At 39.2% G+C, this 21,416-nt stretch overlaps 1 protein-coding gene across 37 annotated transcripts in view; it reads left to right on the top strand.

Moving 5' to 3' along the window:
* The window catches only part of LOC308053655 (uncharacterized protein), a 130,780-nt gene that overhangs the window by 11,696 nt on the left and 97,668 nt on the right, over positions 1 to 21,416 (top strand). For 11 of the 37 annotated variants that reach the window (XR_013923736.1, XR_013923737.1, XR_013923738.1 and 8 more), the window contains exons 2-5: positions 2,013 to 2,104; positions 2,940 to 3,100; positions 4,216 to 4,324; positions 8,733 to 16,118. Coding sequence is in view for 5 of the 37 variants with exons in the window: in XM_080365190.1 (XP_080221316.1) it covers positions 3,076 to 3,100; positions 4,216 to 4,324 (134 nt within the window). In the remaining 32 variants the exon portion in view is untranslated. The other 26 variants (XR_013923730.1, XR_013923731.1, XR_013923732.1 and 23 more) reach the window with 15 other exon arrangements.

Raw genomic sequence — 21,416 nt, 5'->3', positions numbered from 1 at the left:
CCTCCCCGCTGTAAGGCTGCCCTCTTGCCTGGCTTCTCCTGGGGAGGCGGGAGGGAGGCGAAGTGATAGTCCCGAGCCTTCGCTGCCCGGGCGCCGTGCCCTCTGGCCGTGCCCTGCCTGCAGGCCGCTCTGTCGCCATTCTGAGAAAGGAGATGGCGGTCGCGCCGCTGCGCGCTGCCTTGGCAAGGAAGAGAAGCCCTGCGTTGCCAGGTACTTGGAAAAATCCAGCACTTGCCAAACTGTGTAACAGGTTAATGCCTAGGAGGATTCTGTCCAGCCAAGGCTTTTTATGAACTATTCGTTGGCAAGTAATTTGGCTGCCAGGACCTCTGGTAGTGGGCTGACGAGATGAAGCTGGGTAAGCGGCTGTAGTCATCACTGAGGTGCTAACTCGTTTTAGCAGCTGGGTGTAAAACTCCCTTTAGGCACGCTGTGCTGTAAAGGGATTGGAAACTATCATCTGCTCTGTTTCCTTGGTGAAAAGTGGGATCAAATGTATCAATGTAGTTTCTATGAAATGTATGCTAAACTTGTTAATAAAGGAGATTTAAACTGAAACACCAAGCTGTTAAAAGCTGAAGTGCAAAATGAGATGGGTTCCTGTTTATATTGGTCCTCTTTGACCAACAGTTCAAGACCTTAGTTTATTTTTACACTGCTGAAGAGATACAGAAGCAGGGAGTTGCTTTTACTGAATAGAGCTCTAGAAAAAAGTGATGCTTACTACTCAAGAAGCTAAATACACAGTTCACTAACTTTTAGCAATATTGCTCATGCCCAGGAAGTGCTCCTAGCCTTGCTGTTTGCATTTAACTGAACTGAAATGAGAAGCAAAATGTCTATCTTTAGCACTGGGGAGATCGGGATGCCATTGAACATCAACTGGTTTTGTTTCTAAACGGAAACTAGATGCAGTTGTGCTTTAGAAATGCTTGCATTCAAGAATGAAAAGTTTGTTGCATCCTGAAACGCTGTGTGCCAGGTCAGAACACAGCTCCTGAACAGAGGCACAGGGGGAGTGACTCGGTAGTCTGATTCTTTGCACCCTGGGGACAGGAACAGCAGCTCTCCTATCTTGCCACAATGTTTATTACACAGAATTTAGCGTAGATCAGCAAGAAATTAGTTGCTGTTGCAGAATGCAATTATTTTTTTTTAGTTTGTGTATGTCAGGTAACCTAGCAAACTCTTACATTGTTTTTTTTTTAAACCAAAACATGTACTTGAGTATGTGTTTACTCTCTTGACTACTACAACCACCAAGGAGCAACTCCAAACTCTTTGGTATGTGATGATGAGGAATCGATCCCTATTAACTGTGAAACTTGTGTAGTTTGCTTCAGAGAGCATTTGTATTCCCGTTATATTGCCTTCTAGAAAATATTCCGGTCTTTATTTTACTTTTATAAGTTACGTGGCTTAAAACTAGGTAAGAAATACCAGTAAATGATTAGACAGGCTTGACAAGTATACCAAGAGAAGCCCAAGCCCACATAGCAGGCAGAGGCTCTACTACTGGCACTAGCGTGCTGCTCCCCACTAGCCTTTTTCCATGGCTGGCACTGGGGTGTCAGAGCCTCTGTGTCACAGATCTGCAGTCGCGAGCAGTCCTCATCTTCACGTTTCCTGTGATTTTGCAACTTGGCTCTTAAAATAACCTTCACCAGCATGTGATGTGTTTGTTATTTGAACACAGTCTACTCAGTTTTGTGATCAGCGTGTGTGGGTTGTGTCTCATTCTGACCAGATTGTGGTCTGAATTGTCAGTTGAACCATCTAGCAAAGTCATGCTCTTTGTGGGTGACCTGCTAATTCTCTGGGGATAATTCTTTCTGTCTGACTGGATGGTTAATAATGAATACAGGACAGATATAAACACGGTTGGCTTTGTGGTATTCTGTCTGAGATAATGGCATCTCCTGTAGCATAAACTCTTTTGATTGAATTGAGTTTATGTATGCTTAAAGATTGTGTAAAAGGAAAAAATACTAACTTTGAGTTTTAAATTCTAGATGTGACTGAGAAGACTTACATCAGCTGTCTCATAATTGGAAGTCATAGGGACATTGGCTGCTTTGTTTCTGCTGAATTCAGAACTGAATAGGTAAGAGATGAGCAGCACCTTAAACTTTTCTTAATTGTAATTAATTTCATTCCAGCTTTTGCTTTTAGAACCCCAAATTTTTTGTCCCCTCTTTCTAGCTGGTTTTCCTTTCTTTGGTTTACATTTCTGCCTTATGTTTTAATCAGGAATTGTTTTTTCATTCACTTATACTGGTGGCTCAGATAACCTTTCAAAAGTAGCTGAGAGGATCTTGGTATCATCCGTAAGTATTTCAGAGAGTGAAATAAGGTTCTGCTGCTGCCACTGCTCATTTAACAATGATAATTAAATCCCATAAATATTCTCGTACTCTTAATGTGAAAACCCTTGAAGGTGGGTTGAACAGAAATCATTCCCTTTCTTGTTGATATTTGTAACTAAAATAAAGCTATAAAGTGCTGCTGAATGCATCCAGAGAGTCCATGCTTGCCTTCCATTCAAGCAGAGCAAATGCAATCACCAGTGCTCTTACCCTTTTTGAAGGGCTAGAGCACTTGAAAGGAATTGAATGATTTGTAGACAGATTCTGTCCCAGGCCTCAGAGTGTTAGGAAAGGGCAGGTGGTTTTTTTCCCATTTCTGAAAATCAAAACCATTATGTGCAATTCAGCCACCTTTGATTCCTCAGTTGGTGTTGATTTGGGGGTAAGTATGATCACTGGTCAGCAAAACTAATCGGAAAACCTGACTTCATGATAGAATCCCACTTTAAAAAGCCAGAATATTCATTGTATTTGTAAGAGGTATTTCTTGGGGAAAATGTGGGTTACAGTGAAAATAACTCTGGTGGAAGTGATGAAAAGTTCAGCTTAATTTTTGGATTGCTTCCCTTGTAGATATTAGGGTGAAGTAGAGCTCGGGAAAATGGAAGAAACTCTGCCTTATTAGAAGCATAAAAACTAGTGACTGTATCTTGGCCAGTGCTGCCGATTTTCCAGTAAGCTGTCTGCTGTACGGAGGTGTATAACCCTAATGGCTTGTTGTATGCCATTAAAAGGTATTGTACACTCATAAAAGAATGACATTTTGATCAATGCTGTTAAAAGAATTACTGTCTTGACACAGAAAAGCTTTCCTGCTGCAAGTTTAAAAATATGCCTTTAAAAGCTTTTTATTGAATACCTTTGCATCCCTCAGAAATGTGCTATTTTGGCACAGGGCTGCTCTGAAGTATTCCATGTTGTAACTTAAATGCAAGACCTTCTGTTTACCATCAGAAGGGAGTGAGGTGAGGCAGGTGTATTCACTTAACTACTGCCATGGGGACGAAAGAAAAAGCACCTTGAGCTACTTGTATACGGTCTAAAAATAACTCATTTCTAGAGTCCAAAATCATTTGAAAGCTATTTGGTTTTGGTTTGCCATTGATTCCTCTCTGTCCCACCAGCTTTGTTTGAGTCTCCCTTTGGACTTTGAAGCTGTATATTGATGTTGGAGGGAGGCAGGTGGCAGATAGGAAAACCACAAATGTCTTCATTGTAGCTGGTTCCTAATTCACAGGCAGGTGGGCTGTGTTGAGAGAAACTTGTTTTGGAAATGTCTAGGTGGTCCTGTTGTGGTAATACTTCTTGTAGCAGAAATCTCCCCTTAGTGTTATTAAAAGATCTTGTATCAGATCTATTGTTTAATCACAGCTGCTGAAGTAATGTTGTACCTGGCATGGACGGCTGGAATTACACCTAAACTGTTCAATGCAGTTCAGCTGCAATTGTTGCTGACAGCTACTGTCGGGTGGGAACCTGAGGAATATCCTGGCAATGGGCCTGGCTGCTGATGGAGGTCACGTCCCTGTCCCTGGCTCAGCATTTCTAACAGGCTTTGTTATGTCTGACCAGTTTAAACACAAGTGTTAAAAGCCCTGGTTTGGGATTCAGGAGGCACATAATACCTCAGCTCTGTGATGCTCCTTACACATCCTTGTGCATTTCATATGTTCCTTGGAGTTTTTGTGTTTCAGGTCTTCAGTTTAACTGTGCGTGATACACTAAGTGCAACTATGTAAAGATGGAGGGATTAGCTGAAAGCATGGTAGGACAGTTTTTGATACAGAGAGGTTCTAGGCAACTTTTTCTGAGGCTTCTTTCTTCCCCTCTCTCTGTATTTATGATCAAGACAAAAAAGTGGATGTTCTGGATGGATTTGGTATGCCTCCTGTCCTGCTGTGGGACTGTCAGCAGCTGAGTGGGCTCCAAGAGTGCTTGCTAAGTGGGTTTTGTAACAGGTGAGTAAGATCATAGCATTATGTGGTATTTCTATACATCAGATGAAAAAAGCTGTGAAACTTCATGGTGGAATTTCATTGCTGGAGGAAGTAAAACATTTAATTGTACCATATGTAAGTAGCTCCTCTTAAGTACAGCTTTTCAAGAGATGGTATTTCTTTCAGGAAAAGGAAATACTAATACTCTGCATTATCTGCAAAGGCCTTTTGTACCTTACAAAAGCAAAAAGTAGGAGAACCTTGAATATATGTTATTGGCATGTGAGGATGTTACTCGGAGAACTATGATTAGGGTTAAGATGCATGCTGTCATAACTGGTTCCTAATTGCCTTTCAGGTGCTTAAGTTTTGTCCAATTTAACCTTCAAGGAAGGCCTGAGAAGCCCAAATACTTGCTTACCTCTGTTTCAGTTAAACTTTTGGTAGCTTTCTAGGGGAGGGTTTTATTTGTTTGTTTTTAAATATGTGAGTTTATACAGAAGTTCAACTGTACCCACTCTTGAGTTTTGTTATAATGGTGTGGGAAAGAGGTTAATAGCAGCAAGAGCAGAGGCTGACACACGGCACAGAATTTGAATGTTTTAAGTGCTTGGTAGCTTGAGGAGCTTACTCTGAGGTGCTAACAGTAACTTGAAATGTATGAAAGGACACACGGATTTTTTTTTTTGTTTATTGTATCCTGCAACATATAGTTTCCCACCAATGGTTCCAGCTTATTTTCCCATCTTGGGCCACAATTGAAGCAATTGGCACTGTAGTAGCCTTTGTGTTTAAAAAGGAAAATATGCTGCATATCCTACTGGCAGTAGCTTCTTAGATGATTACTTTTTTATTTCTGAAGTCCTGCCACCTTCTTCAGGAGACACTATGCATTTTTGCCTTTAGCTCAGTCATTGTGTGCTTTCCCTTTATGGTTTAGCTCAGTCTCCAACCACACAAAATAGTATGTTATTTAACTATTTGTTTCTTGCAGTGTGTTTTGTTTTGTGTTTTCTCCTGAGGTTCCAATTTGCATCTAGATGCTATGGAGAAAAGTGGAAGAAATTGGAACCTCACAGAGTAACTATTTCCCCCATATATTTGCTTGTCCTCAGTTGAAGAGGGAGAGAGGACAGAGCCCATCATACTCATGCTCTTGATTATAACCTACGTCAGCCTCCCAGGTCCTCTTGCCTTCTGTACATCATGTGGCTCTTTCTGCCACCAGCTGTTGTCTGCTGTTTTCTGACTAAGCCTCACTTGTGTAATTTTAGCTTTGGAGGAAATTTGAAAGCAAAATTATCTCCATAGTCCTATTTACTCACAGTATCTCACTGAAGCTCCCTACAAATGTTTTTCTACAATGACCTTTTAGAATACCTGCTTTCAGGGTAGGCTTCTAACCTGTCAGTGTGGCTTAGGCATGTTTTCTTACGTTTAGCTATATTAAAAACTGTGATCTTTGCTTGACTCTTCTTTACCAGGCAAACTAAATGGCTTTCTATCACTGATCCTTGGTTTTTATCACTCTAATCTGCAAATTTCTTCAGTAATCATCTTGTGCTTTTTTCAGAGCATAGACAAAACTGCTGAATAACATAGGGTCAAGCTCTTGAAGGTGGGATAAAAGAAACCATTCTCTTTTCTGTTGATATTTAATTGATATAAGCTGGAAACATTTATTTAGTGTTTGGCCTCATCTGCAATTACATTTTGAGGCCTATCAGTTTCTAGCCTACTTGATGTGTCATGTTGATTTTGAGTTTCTTAATCAAATGTCATTTTGCATCAAGTCAGCTGCCTCACAAAAATCTGATATCTCTGTGTTAGTATCAATAAACTTATAATTAAAAATCAAGCTAGTCCAAGAATATATTCCCTGAAAACTCACATTGTTAATCTATTATCCTTTCCTTTTCTTTCTAGCTAGACTCTTGTGTTGGCTATTCTGTTACTTTGAGGTCAGTGTCAGACAGACATGACTATAGTTACTCAAGTCACCAGATTAAAAAAAACCACAACAAACCACAAACAAAAAACTGTTATTGTTTCTCTCTGTCCTGTCAAATATTAAGTGCTTTCCAAAGGATACTAAAAATGAGCATTAATGGTCCAAACGGCTCTTCAGACAAGCTCTTTTCTTCTAATCACCATGGAAATTGAAACCTAGATCTTAACTCATTCCCATTTGACCTAGTTCAAGCTACTCACTTAATTTATAAATGTCCTAGCAGAGCCATATGACTTCCTGTGGGACTTCAGCTCGCATTAATCCTTTATCAGTATGATGTTTCCTAGAGGTCCTCTGCTTAATAGGTCAGATTGACAGCATTAAATGGTTGATTTTGACCTTGAAGGCCTTGTCACTGGTTTTGGCATCTGTGGATAGATGAAGGTGGGATAGAAGCTGAGGGTCTAAGTCTCTTTGGGCTATTATTTTAGCTGAGCTATGTTGCTTTGGTTTACAATTGATTAATATTTTGATGTTAATCTCTGCAGCTGTAAAATATAGAAATACAACAAACTTTTACGGCTAAAACCAAATCTATAGAAATTGATCATGCAAGTAAAGTGTTGCAATCAATCTATCTAGCATAGAGACTAGTTGTTTGATGCCAATATCTAGATCATATAGTTCTTAGATGTTGGATTGATTGAATTGCTTTAAGAGAACTGGTGGGAGTAGATCTTTGGGCAATAGAGGAAGGTAATCCGCTTTTTTGTATAATGACTTTCAAAATCAAACTTCTGTGTTGTCTGTTTATGGCTGACTTCCTGTTGGCAAATAAATAAAGCATGTACTTTTGTGCACTTTATATGCATAAGACAAGTGTAAGGAGAATAAAATGAGAACAATAATGGAGGGCTGTGTGTTAGAGTAAAATGGTGTCCCTTCGTGGAAATATTTATGAAAAAAAAATTGTTAACTGGAGGATAAGTTGGATGATGGATACCTGTTGAATGTCTCTTGGGAATAAACAGATCAATAAAAACAGTAAGACAAGACAAGGAAGGTATGTGTTTTAGTACTTGCTGAAGTCGTGAAAAACACCTTTATACTTGTGGAAAGGGCATATCCTGAAATCTGGAAAGCACTTGCAGAGTTTTTCATATATTGTACTAAAGTTTTTGAGGAGTAAATCAACAAGTAGCTCAAAGTAGGGGTTTGCTTTTAAGTCTAGAAGTTTGATTACGGTAAATTTTCTTGTTATGGGACTTGCCTGAGGAATAGTATGCACGGGAATGCTTTACTGAATCACGTACTGAAAAAAGATATAGCTCATTATGCTTTCCTTGTACTTTTAGAAATGGAGTTTGTAGGATGTTTTCTTTGTAGCTCTAGTGTTTGGGCTATAGGGATTTCAAATCTTTTGGAGGAAAAAAAAAAGATAGCTTCAAATTCACTTCAGAGTCTGATATTTGTTTTATTAGTGGAAATTTTTGTCTCTTGTGTTTTCCCCATTCTAGATAACCTTTTCTTGTCATCGAAGAAATTAATTTCTTTGCTGGAATCATTGCAAGTAAACTTGATAGCAGGAGTGCTGTTATTGAGGCAGCTTACACAGTGATTTGCGAAGTACAGCCTCTTCATATAATGCGAAGCAGAAGTTGATTTATTGACCACTACTGGGATTTCAGGAATCTGTTGAACTACCTGTTTTTTATCTTTCTCTCATAAAATTCACTATTGAATGTCTTTTTTTTTTTTTTTTTTTTTCCCCTGGTACCCTCTTCGAAAGAGTTCTTTGATATGCAGTCATACAATAAGAGCAATCATTCTGTTTGCTACTTGTTTCTGTTGTGTAGAGTTTGGCTTTTTAGTAAAGTGTATATAGGGTCATTTAATGTAGTTTACGTGACATAACTCTTAAAGATTTTTTCTAAAATACTTTCCCATGTGAGGAGGACACTCATACTTACCTAGGCTGTGAAAATACTGGCTCTCTAGGAGTCCTGCCAGTCCTTTTCATAGAACATATTTCAGTTAGAGCAAAACCTCACAAAAAAGCCAACTCTACTGTGAATGCGCTATTGCTTATGTTGAGTACATCTCTGTAAAATATAATCTGCTACTTTTTTGGAACATAAGAAAATATATAAGTATATAATTTGATTAGTTTGTGCTATTTGCTGTATATTCGTCATGCTTTTTTACAACTCTCTGCAAACGCTCTTCTCTAAAGTAGGGTGTATGTTAGGAATGAAAACTGGTCTCTTGCTGATTGGTAATCTGTAAAAACATAGTTTTAAAAATAGAGTCCAAGTAAAAAATATACAAAGTGGATTATTGATTCTCAGGGATGAAGAGAATGCTTTCTCTTGAGTCCTTTCTGTTGCTTTAGATTTTTATACTAATATCTGGCGGCTTGGGGGGTGGTGGTATTTATTTGATTAACAGACACTAATGGAGAAATTGTTTTATCTCTAGTTCACCTGCTGGATTTCTGACAACTCTTCCTAGCCACTACTGCATACAGGAGACCAGAGCTGATGTGCTTGGGGATGGCAAATGGAGTATTTACGGGCTATGGTATTATGGTAGTAAAGGCCTCAACATTAAGTGTATTAGTCTTCTGAGAGATGTGTAACTTGCTGCGTGATGTCTGACCACATAATAATACTGCCTGGAACTGAGGTGTCTGTCATTAAAATGTCCACAGTGCTACTATAGGCATTAAAAGTGAAGACGCAAGTTGATGCAGAAGAGAACAGTTATTAGAATGGGTTAGATAATTACAACCAGCTAAAGGGGAAGGCATTGTGTTTGAATTCAAATGCTATACCCACAACTGTAACATCTGCTAGCCAAATGCTTAGGTGGGCCAAACCCATCCAATTATGTACTATGGTAAAAAGACCTTATTTTTATTGTTATTTACACAGAAATTTAATTCATGAAAGGAACAGAATCAGTGTTTTCCAGACTCTCTCCTTATGTTTGCCTTAATCTTGTATTTATTTCAGGAGAACGTCTTGGTATTTCATATTGACTGCTGGATTGGGATTGATTCTTACCTGATTTGACTAGTCCCAGAATAATAGACATTTTTGCTGTCAGTTGCAGATTAGCAAGACTCAAAGGGGTGTGGAAAACTAGCTATTCAGAAAAAGATTTCTGCCAGGTTGTATGGTATGATTATTGTCCACATGGGCAGCTTATTTTTATTTCCAAAACATTTTCTTCCATTTATAATCTAGATGGAAACTCAGATCTCTGAAGGTGAAAAGCTAGGACATCAATCTGCCTTCACAACTCAGCTTCTTGTTAAGTATTGAACTTCCATCTGCATGCTTAGCTGTTCCAGTCAGAGCCCCAAACTCTGTAGTTTTTCACTAATGCTTTGTCAGAGCGCTGTCCTCTTCAGAGAGATTGAAATGAGTAATAGTCTTTCGACACTATTGGCAAGTGGCTTTCACGGTCCATGGCAGATCTAATGAACTACAGCTGCCTGGTTGGAAAATCCTGCTTTTGATTGTCTGAAAGGACTTCTGAAGTCTCTGCTTGGATTCACAGACTTTCTTAGGATTTTTTTTCCTCTTTGAGAAGTAGATGGAAAAAACACCTTGGAAATTCCTTCATAGTATACATTCATCAACAATATACATCAGGCTTATAACATGGTGCTTTTGCACAGGAAACACTGCAAAGTTTGTACACACTACAGACATGCTTGAAAATGGGAATAGTGAAACATGCTTAACTAGTGAGGAAAGCAGGTGTATAAATAAACTTCCATGCTCTCAACAAAGTTCTCCCATGAACAGATATTTAATAATTCTTTTCATCAGGTACAATACTGCAGGTGCCTTTTTTGATGGTTGGTACATGCACAAACAGAAGAGGTGGTACCATCTGACAGGAATGCAGTACATATGGCTGCGTCTTCAAAAGTTCAGGATCTGTCAGTGGGCCAGATTTTCAATGCAGCTTGGCAACCAACATGCATCCACTATGCAGGGTTAATTTGAAAATCTGGCTCTTATTTTGGTGTCTTAATGAGCCCTGGGTTGTGTTTTGTCAGGGGTGTTTTGGTGGTTGGGTTGGGTGGTGTGTTTGATGTTGGGGGTTTTTCTTGAGAAACTGGTCAAGAATGTGACTATTATTTTTGTTGATATGAATATCTTTCCTATTCTGTGTGAAAGATGGGGCAGGAAACAATTATACATACTTAACCATAAAAGTTTGTGGTGAGGAGAAATTTTTTTTCATTCTACTCCCACCTTCTTTGCATCCTCATCTATATGAATGTTTATTCTGCCTGCCAGCTGAAAAGCTTTCCTTCCAAATTTTGGAAGATGGATTGTAACTTGCCTGTGATTTGTAGTACAGTTTGAATTATATTACGCTCCAGCTTTATTTTTGGACTGAATAATCATAGTTTCATTTAACTGGGGCTAGACTGGTGAGTTTTGCAAACACTAGTAGATGCTGATCCTTATAGTAAAAAATGGTATTAGTATACTTCTATTTCCTACTTATTCTTCAGTTTCATATCCACTTTCCATTTTGTTCCTATTTACACAACTCTTCTTACTCACTTTGACTTATTCTCTACATTAGGGGTATCAGCTAGCCTGAACTGTTCTCCTTTTGAACTGAAGTGAAGTTTTGAGAGTGCAGGATCAAATGCTAGCAATATTCTTCTCCAGCCAGTGAGTGACAATGTTATGAATTAACATGTGGGTTTTTTTTAAAAAAAACATATTACTAAGACTTCTGTGTACTTGGAAATTTGGATGTGAAATGCTAACAAAATGATCTCATTAGAAATTAAGTCTCACTTCTAGTGCAGAAAACATTTTATCTTACTCCCTTGATATTCCTGTTTGTAGTAGTTTTGACGTGCATTATTAAAAATAATACTGCAAAGCACCTTTGTTTGGGTAATGTAATGAAACCATAGTAAATGGCTGAGTGTTTGTGGCTTTCCTGTTGAACAAGGAAAAACTGTGGGGTGACTGCCTTTGCAATTTGGAAGGAGAAATTCTTATCCAGCTGATGGCTACTGGAAGATGCCACACCAGGTGCAGAACAAGTCTGCGTTAATTTTTATACTACTTCAAAGACCTAAACATAAAAGCTAGGTTCCTGACTTGGAAATGTAAGCACCCAAGGGCTGCTTAAGGCTATCACCTGTGAGAAGTCATTCTCATGAACGATGATGCTGCCATAATGGTTTGGTTGGGAAACGTTAGCATGTGCAGTCTAAACGCACACAGGTATGTGAATCTGAAAGGTGTATTTTTTTCAGTCTGCAGTGTCATACATGACTTGTTATGGGAGATTACTTTTTTGTTGTCTACCTGCTCCCATTTTGTGTGTAGTAGCAGGGGTGTGAGAAGCAGATCTGTCATGTGATCGTAGAATGGTTTTGGCAGAAGAGTCCTTTTGGAGGGCAGCTGGTACAACCCCCTGCTCAGAGCAGTGCTACTGATGTTACATTGAGCAACTTAGTTCCGAAGTAACTCTACAGCTGAAGATTGTATAACCTCCCCAAGTAACCTGTTCCACTCTGACCATGCTCACTGAAGAATTTTTCCTTGTCCGTAGCTGAAATTTCCTTGGCTATAATTTTCTTCTGTTTCCTCTTCTTTCTCTGAGCAGCTCTAAGAAGAGCCTGTCTCCTCTCTAACTGCCCAGTAGGTAGTTGCAGACAGCAATTAGGTTGCCCTTTAGCCTCATCTCCTTCAGGCTGAACAGACCCATTTCTCTCAGCCTCTCCTTACACATTGCCTTCCTTTGCAGCAGTGAGCACAGGCAGCTGAGGGCATTGGAAGCATCGCAGCCTTTGCTGCTGAGGAAGCACTGGTGGGAATAACTTGAGATCTGCAGACCTCCATCTTTTAGCTCATGGCTAGGAGTGCAGGAAGGGAGCCGCTGATAGTAGAGCAGTCTTCTGTTCCCTTCAGACCTTCTCCATCACAGGACAAGGCACCCACCGTGCCCAACTTGCAGCAGTCCTGTACCTTGAAGGGGCACAGACTGATGAATTGCTGAAAGATTCCTGCTAGAAGCATTGGGTACTACCTGGTGGCAGACAGTGTGTCTCTTGCTTACCTGAAAGTGGAAACCCAGAATTTTGTGGTTTCAATGTTAAAAGTAGAACATCACTGGAACTTCCCAGGGAAAAGAATGTCAGTGGAAATGGGTATTAATTCACAGCATTAAAGCTTAGATCAGTACAAGCCCTAGCACTGAAATGACAAGGCTGATGTGGGTGTGATGGGCTTCTGCTATGCATTTGTGATGGGGTTGTTTGTGCCTTTAATGTTACAGGTAAAATTTTTAATGTGTATGTCTCAGGTATATGGTCTCACCTTTCGTGTCTCCTATCTGAAAAAATACATTTGTTTCTTGTCCCCCTTTCCCTTTCTTTTCAATCATCTTTTGTCTGCCAAGCAGTTATCCAAAGAGGAAACTGAGCCCAAAATGGTGAGTGAGTGCATCTCTGTGGCTCAGACACCACGATGCAGCTTCTCCACTCTGTCTTTAATTAAACTTGGGTTTTTCTGTTGTTGTAGCTGGAAGCAGTGTGCTGACACAACTCACTCTTGTATAGAACAGATTAAAATGTCAATGTTTTAATGTTCTCATCTGTGGGAAAAAGAAAATAGTTGGGTGTTTTATTTATAACTTTAAAAGACTACTATGGAAAAGGTTTACTTGTGCAAGATGGAAGAGCACAATTAAAGGTACAGAGTCCCACTTAATGTTAAGAGCCTGTAAAGGACTGAGAAAATTGAAAGGATGATATCTCTTCAGGAAATAGGCTTCACTGGGGCATCACAGTTTAAAACAAATATAAATTTACTGTATTTTTTTATTATTTTTGTCTGCTTTCTTTCCATTTGTGGCATGGTGTACATGCATGCATCTCTGAGCTAATGGACCAAAAGGTTGAATGTGTTTGAGCAGAAAAATAATGAAGGTGCCTGAAAAGAATGGTCAAAGGTCAATGTCGTACTCGATGCTGTGTGATATCCTTCTAGAGAGGGAAGCTATATTTCCTACAGAAGAAATAGTCACATGAGAATAAAATTACATTTTGTGTCTTCTGCAGATTTGCTCCTTTGACAGCTTGAGAAGTAACAATGAAACTGATTTGGAGGTATAGATTATAACTCCACTGTGCAGGAGATAGCTTAACTGGTTCTGGGATAGCAGTGGTATGGTATGATACCATGCAGAAATATGTGCTCAAGCCCTTGAACGGTACAGCTCAGCCAGTGCTGCTTTGGACAGGCCATTAACCTATTTATCAGGAGCCTTGATCATTTAATGCTGCAATGAATCTGTTTGTGGATTAATAGGGGCTTAGTTTTCAGGTTTACTAGTCAGGCCCGTTTTGATATTTCAAAATACTGTCCCTTATAGGGACCAATCACTAGTGTCTTCTGTTCTTTTTATCTTGGTGATTTATCCTTTTTGCCTATGGAAGTGATGACTTTATCACAGAGTAATCAGGTAAATTTAGAAGACTGTCTGCTGGACTGGGGTTAAACTGACAGCTGTAACTGCCTACTTTGGAAAGAATGCTGCTTTTCTTCAGAAAGTGACTCCCAGACCTTATTTAGAGACTTGCTTAATTTGGGCTGTCCTCTGGGTTAACATCTGTGGAATCTGTATTTCTCTGGCAGTTGTGTCTCCCTTGCATGTAAATTACAGATGCTCACCAATGCCCTTTGAGCCCTTTCTTTCCAAAGAGGGGAGAAGAAAGAAATAATCCATTTTAAATAAGGGCAATAAAAAAGGCTCCCATTGAACACCTATGCTAAAAGAGGAGTGCTGCATGTCTTTTCCCTTCAGTTACTTTCTCACTTATATTTGAATCCATCTCTTACAGCCTTGCTGCTGTGGGATCAATTTGTTGGCAAGAGTTATTCAAACATTAGCAGAATGCATGTTCTTACTGTTCTTGTTGGACTTGGGTGTTGAAGCCAACAATAACAGCTCTCGTGTGGGAACTGATGCTGGGTATTTGAGTCAAACTGTTCTTGGTGGTCTGTACTTTACTACAGTGAAAAAATGTAAGAGGTTTCTTTTCCCATAGTGTTCATTTGTGTTCCCATCGTTCATTCTTTATACAATCACTGTGCCTGTGGACAGTTGAAATAAATACTTTGAATAAATTATGTGGTTTACTTTCAGCTTTTGCTTTGTGTGCTTTTTGTAGGTTTGGGGTTTTTCACTCCATGGCTTGATTACCCGATCCTCTTAATTGTCATAGGTATGTGGTGGGGTTTGGTTTTTATCACACACCACCACCACCACCCCAAGGTAAAATCTGACATTTTCTAGGACAAATAAGCTTTAAGAGCAAACAAAGAGTACCTGCAGAATGCCCTGAGAGCTGGGGGTATTACATGGTATTTCAGCCTGAGCTGTGCCGAGGCCAACAACATTGAGAAGATGCTACAATCTCAGCCAGCTTCTCCCCTCATAGAAATCAGACTATGCTTTTCCAGGAAAATGTTGGGCTATTGAAGCATTTAGTGCTGTGCTTTGTAATACCCATCCAAGTATTCAGTAACCACCACAAATTCCTTGCTGGTTGTGCTTTGTTGCTTAAGTGAAAGTCCAGAATGCAGGGATACTTGCGGGAGCTGAATGGTTTGAAGCTTTCTGTAATTTTTCCTGTTACCCTCAGGGCTCTCTGAAAAAATTACCGCTTTGTAGAGTCTTTGGGATATGATGCAGTCCCAGATCAGACATTTCTCTATTAAATAAGAAGTATGATAAGCCTAAAAGCATTGAATTTGGTATTTTGAATCTCTAGAGGCCAATCCCAGTGTGTATCTATTTGGGCTAATTTACTGAACTAGTTAGTTTCTTCTCCTGCGTAACAACCATTCCACCCCCAGCATTATTGAAGTTCGTTTTGCCTCTCTGGCTGCCAGGAATAACTTTACTTTGCATGGATAATTAACTGGATTGAGTAACAGAGAGGAAAAAAAATTATTTCCACACAGTGGTAATAATAAATCTGTTACTACTTTTGGCTCTCCATGTTATTACCATAGTTGGGTATGTCTTAATGAGGAAGTGGCTTCTTTTTACTAAGTTCAAATACCAGCAAGGAGCCTGCATCTTGCACATGAGTCTGGGTGTGTGAGAGCAGAAGGGCAGACGGTGGGATCTTTTTTTAACTAGACAGTCATTCCTGCACACAAATAAGATGTTTTTGGTTTTTTTTTTTTTACTGCAAGCTGTAAATTTCCAGTCTTTGCCACAAGGTAAAACTAGGGATTTCTGATTGTATCAGAATCAAAGCTTTTCTGAGATGGAAATCTTTCTAATAATTTCTTAAAACTTTTTTTAAATATTGAAGAATAGGCTTAATGTTTGGCTGTTCAGGAATTCTGAAACTGACCCTTTCCTGTAGGGATATTTGGAGCACGCAAATCTGTTCTCTCCGAAATGCACAAAATAACTGTCTGGGGATGGTAGACCTGTGGAGCTTACCACAGGAATTGCCTCTTGAGGGAAGGAAAAACCTGTGGCTCAGATATGAAGTATGATATGCTCATGAGTGCAATAATTCTTTCTCATGACAGCTTACCTGATACTCTTTTGATCTTTTTCCAAATCCTCTTCCTCCTTTTCCCATTTATTTTCATCACCTATATTTTGTCCAATGTTCTGGAGCCTTGTTTTCCCTTAACCCAAGAAGGGATGAACTTGTGTTCTTTATAGCCTGTTGACAACTGCTGAGAGCGTTTTTTGCTTGGTTTTGTCTGAGAGGTGATGGGGAAGCGGTTGAACCTTTCTCAATAACCAGAAGGCAGCAACCTGTCATCTCCTGGTGGCTTGAAGGTAAATGTTTGGACTGTATGCAGCTCATCTATATGGTGAGGTTGGTCCAGCATAACAGCTCATACCTGATTTGGGGTGCCAAAAGATGACCTTTTGGGCAGGGCCCGGTGTTATGGCTTAGTGGACTGTAAGTCTGGGACTCCTCTGTGGTCCTGGGCACTTGCAGTCCCAGTGCCTTTTCTGTAAACTAGGACTGAGTGTTTTGCCAAATATCTGACATCTTGAATTAATGTATTTGCTAACTTCTGTGTGCATTGCTGTTATTGTCTGTGAAAATGTACCAAACAGTAATTTTGCCTAGTTGCCCTTCAGCTGATTCCTGTCATTGTCATTGTAGCAGTGAACCTTTGAAGATCCTTGAAAAGCAAAAGTGACGCAGTTTAAAGATCAGTTTGAGGAAGCTCTGGCATAAGGGGCAGCATAATGGAAAGCTAAAAGCATCTGGGGAAGAAATGGGTAAACTTCTCTGGTGGTAGTGAAAATGAAGGGGGGTTGTTTATCTTTGCTTATGCCTGTTAACATTTCCTTCTGCTGGTCTAGCTTATGTCCTACTACTTAATTTTCTCTGTGCCTAATCCATCTCTGCTGTTTCTTTTCCATCATCCTCTCACCATGTAAACCACATTACTCTAATCATTGGCCTGTCTGCTCTTGCAAAAAATAAAGTGCAAAAATTAAGTCAGCTGTATTTAGTACTGTTAAATGGGTGGAGTTTTTAAAGGAAGGGAGGAATATGTAACTATAGAATTAGAGCTGCAAAAGTTTGAAGGTTGTAAAACCAATCACTGAATTCAGAAAAGATGAAAGGAAACTGAGAAAATAATTTAAACAGTTCTTGGTGAAAAGTATACTTTGCCAAAAATACTTTCATTTTATTGAATCATTCAAGTGTGGGGAGGAAAAAAAAAAGTCAGAAAAATAAGAACTTATAGAAATCAATGCCCATCCTCTGTTTTTGAAAACAAGAATTTGACTTTTTTTGGAAGCGTTTCTGTGTAAACAATTATTTAAGAACTAAATTTTATTTCAGTTATCAAAAACCAGTTGTTTTGGGTTTCGTTTTTTTCAGGGTTGTTTTTTGGTCTCCTGAGTTGAAATTTTGAACTTGCAGTTTTACTCAAGCAATGGATAATTTTTTAGCACAGTATTGAGTTTATTTGTAAAGTCTTAATTCATACCTTTAAGATACATTATGGTATGAGTTCAGCTAGTTTTTTTTACAAGGGGTGTGTGACAGAACAGAGATTAAATATGTTTTTTAGGGTTTCTAGCCCAATGCTTCGTGTTAGGAAAAACTTTCACCTTAGTGCTGTAAGCTGAATTAGAAGTTTTGCACAACAATGTGATGTATATGACCGAAGAAAACAAATTGGGGTAGGATGGGGAACTTTGAAGTGTTTCTGAACTTTTAATACTAGATTTTGCAACCTTATTGACCTCTTATTGTGGGCTGCTGCTCATTTTTCAGGTGAAAATCAGAAATTCAAGGTTCTGCCATTCTACCCCCACTCCACCTCTGTTTAGCCCACTAAGGGTCATGAATGGAGTTTTAACACAACCCTGTTTTGACTGAGCTTGTAGGTACAACTAAATGTAAGAATGTACAGTTCATCTTCTCTGCAGAGCAGCCACAGTGAGATAAAGATGATGAAGTGAATGTAAAAGACTCTATTTTAAATGGGTGGTGTTATAACACAAGAGAATGCTTGAATTGAGACTCATTTGTTTTCTCTGTGGTGAACAAAGTAGTGTGGTCTAGCAAGTGCAAGATGGATTAGAGAAGTGCATGGATATGGTGTAAGGGTCTACAGATGCATATAGTTAAGTCTTCTGCTTGCTGCATTTTTATTTGGCTTCTGATGCAGGTTAGAACTAATTTTGCCTAAATAGCACTTGCTGAAGTGCTTGTGAAGGGTATTTGAGGTGTGCCAGTATAAGACATAAAGGCTATTTTGAGATGCACCAAACAATGAGTATCAGTCAGTAGGAAATCTGCCATTTTCTATCCCAGCTGGAATATGATGCTTTGATGTCAGAAGTCTTTAAAATTGACAAAGGTGGTGTTGATAATGGAAAAGTTATAAGCATAAATTTCTTGGTACCAAGTCTGTTATCTATGCTGTTGATATGTCTAAAACCTATGCCTGCTTTCCATAAGAAAGGAAAATATGAAAAATATTAAATTGATGTGAAATACTGTAAGTCTAAGAAGCATTCTTAAACCATGTCCTGGGTGTCCATGGAAGGAAGAGATGATTAAAGCTGCAATACAACAGATTCTCTGCCTTAAAGAGAGCTGGGAGGAGAAAACCAATACCAAAGAATGTTCTGAATACTGAGGGTAAGTCATTGCACCTGTGTCTTCAATGTAACACTGACTATTCATATTAGTTTAAAAAATATTGAAAGAAGAAGTTTCGTGTAAGGAGAGGTAAATCATGGAAATTACATTCTTACTAGATTAAGAAAGCAAATGGGGAAACTAAAATGAGGGACTGCATGAGAAAATGGAATTTACTAAAGGAAAATAGGAGGTCTGGAGCAGTATGGGAGGGACAGGGCAGGTTTTGTCACTCCTCTCAGCCAGCTCTGGTCTGGACTGGTCACATGGAAAACAGGGTGAATCTGGACTCAGTCCACAACTGTTGTGGCTAGGAAAACACATAGACATTCTAGATGAGGTATACTTAAGAATCTTTGTGCTTTAAATATAACATATGAAACTCTCAATTACTTTTAATCTTGTTTCTGGCTCTGTAATTGGAAGTCTGACCTTCTTGACTCTGTATAAATCTGTATCCTATTTTTAGCCATTAAGCTATCTTGTGTCTGAGATGAGTACAGATAGCAGTGACAAACTTGGGGTATTTGTATCTTTCTGAAGATAATAAATACAAATAAATCCGTAGAGGAGAAATAAATCAAGGAGAAACTTACATGCTGAGATAAAGGGGACTTATGGCTTGCAAAGTGTCTCACATCAAGCTGTAGAAATAAGTCCAAAATCCGATACCATTAAGTGCAAGATTGGAGAACACAAATTGGCAGCCTTTCCGTATGGGGTAGGCACCAGAGGGACAACTTCCAGCTCTGGTCACTTCCTTCAATTGTCACAACCTTTTAGTCGATGTTTTGCATTTACTGGAAGATTTTGGTTCTGTATTCTCTAGTCAGTGGGGATGGCTGGTGGGGATGGCTGGTGGGGATAGGCAGAATTAGCAATTTCAGATGTGGAATGGATGCATTGTTAGCTCTAGCTGATCCCCTCCCAGTGAGGGGGGAGTGTAAGTCAAAGAGTGCATGTGCAATTTCACAGGTCTTCTGCAGGCTGATGAATAGTTTTGCTGCATCTGCAATACTTGCAGTAGATGCAGTTGTCCCTCTGTGACTTACCCATTAAACAGAAGTCTGGAGGTGATTAGTCATTTGGTCTGGGTCCTCTCTTCCATGCAGTATTGCTCCTTTTCATGACTGCATCTCTTGCAGTGTGTTTTACATGCTAATAGTGTTCAGCTTTGCCTCGTCATCGTCAGCTGGCTGGTGAAATGAAAGTGTTGGTGACAGTATGAGAACTAGACAAGCCTAGGATAATACTGATAGATTGGAAGAAGCTTATACCAAGATCTCAAAGGGAGCAGGACAAGCTGCTTGTAACATAAGTTCTTAATTTATTTTTCGTTAGCTTTTATTCTGCTTCTGGGTACTTAACAGCTATGGCCTGTGTGCTGGTTTCCCATCTGTTCAAAATGAGACAAATGGAATTGTATAGTTGCTTTCATATGTAGACCCCAGTTCAGTTACTCACTTCAGGACTAGACAATTGAAATGAGCTGTAGATTGACCAACATCTTGAGGCCATCTGAAGAACATCTGGAAACAGAGGCGAATTCAGCCCAATTATTTAAGAGTTGAATTTGACACACCCTGGTTTTCTTCACGTAGGACTCTAGGGAATACTCTATATAACACTTTAGCATTTGTGGGAGCATTTGTATACACCTGTGATTCTAGCAATCTTGTCTAGCCTTATTCAGGGAAAGGGCTGATTTTATTTTTTATAATTATACTTTTAAAAAGCTGGCTCCCTTTTCTATGCTATTCTTTCTGCATTTTCAGCATTGATCTGAATGTATGGTTGCAAAACCTAGAAAACTGTTTAAATGCTGAACCTAAACATAAACCAACCGTACACAGAGTCCTTTTCCTTTCTGAGTTTATTTATCCATTTGCCTAGTTTCCAGAAGGGCTGCAGCATGGTGTCATTAATGTACAAAACCCTAAATATGGGAGATGTCATCACATGCCAGGCTTCAATCTTTATCCGCCCATCATTATAATTCAGACGTGCATGTGCTTAGAAGTAGGGATAGGGAATATAGCTAATAATTCTCTTTTTGTAAGTGTGGAAAAATAGTGAGATTTGGCCCTGCAATGAAAATGTTACTGTCTGGGGTTAATTTAGGTCCTTAATTATGGCTAAACTGGTACAAGAGTTAAGGGAGGAGTGCTGGACAACTTGCCTGTTTTCTTCCTTTGTTAGAAAGCTAACTCTGTTATTACATTTCCTACCAAAGGAAACAAACTTTGTGTCAGGGATGTAATTAAAAACAAACCCAACAACAACAAGTTAACTCTATCCCAGCCAAAACCAGGACACCCAATAAAATGACAAATGCTTTCCCTGAATTACTCTCCAAGAAATTAAAAATACATTGCTGATAATACAGGATCTTCCAACTAGCTAAACTACCAGTTGGAAAAGTTTCCATTGTTGATAGAGTGCAGTCTTTGGCAATGAAAAGTGGTTTGTCATTCTTTGCACTTTTCCTGTGTAAACCCTCTCTGAAGAATGGAACTACTTGCCATCATGTATTTTTCCAAAATGTCTGTTACAGGTGTACCATGTTCTCCCATTTTTGTTACTACTAATCTTTAAAAATACAGTTTAGAATGTTCTTGATATGTTAACAAAGAATAGGAAAATGATGCATTTTGTTTAAAATCAAAATGCAGAACTAAGTGCATTTAGGAAAATCAGGACTAAAACCGGGCAGTGTTGTTGCCCCTAGTATCTCTCTGCACAGGTGAGCAATAGAAGTGTGGTTAGCACTAGCAAGTCTGCAGCGTAGATGGGTTTAGCATGTATGTATGATGCATCACCCAATTTAGGGCTAGGGCTGTGAAAATTGAACCACAATTTCCATCTATACTACAGACTGTCAAGAGGTAGACATGGAGATTGGTGGTAGTCTGAAATGAGGTAAATGTCTCCAAATAATTTTCAGCTGCAGATGTAGC

Source organism: Falco punctatus (assembly GCF_963210335.1).
Source record: "Falco punctatus genome assembly, chromosome: 14".
Taxonomy (NCBI): domain Eukaryota; kingdom Metazoa; phylum Chordata; class Aves; order Falconiformes; family Falconidae; genus Falco; species Falco punctatus.
Note: the sequence above shows the minus strand (reverse complement) of the source record. Positions and strands in the feature narration are given on the sequence as shown.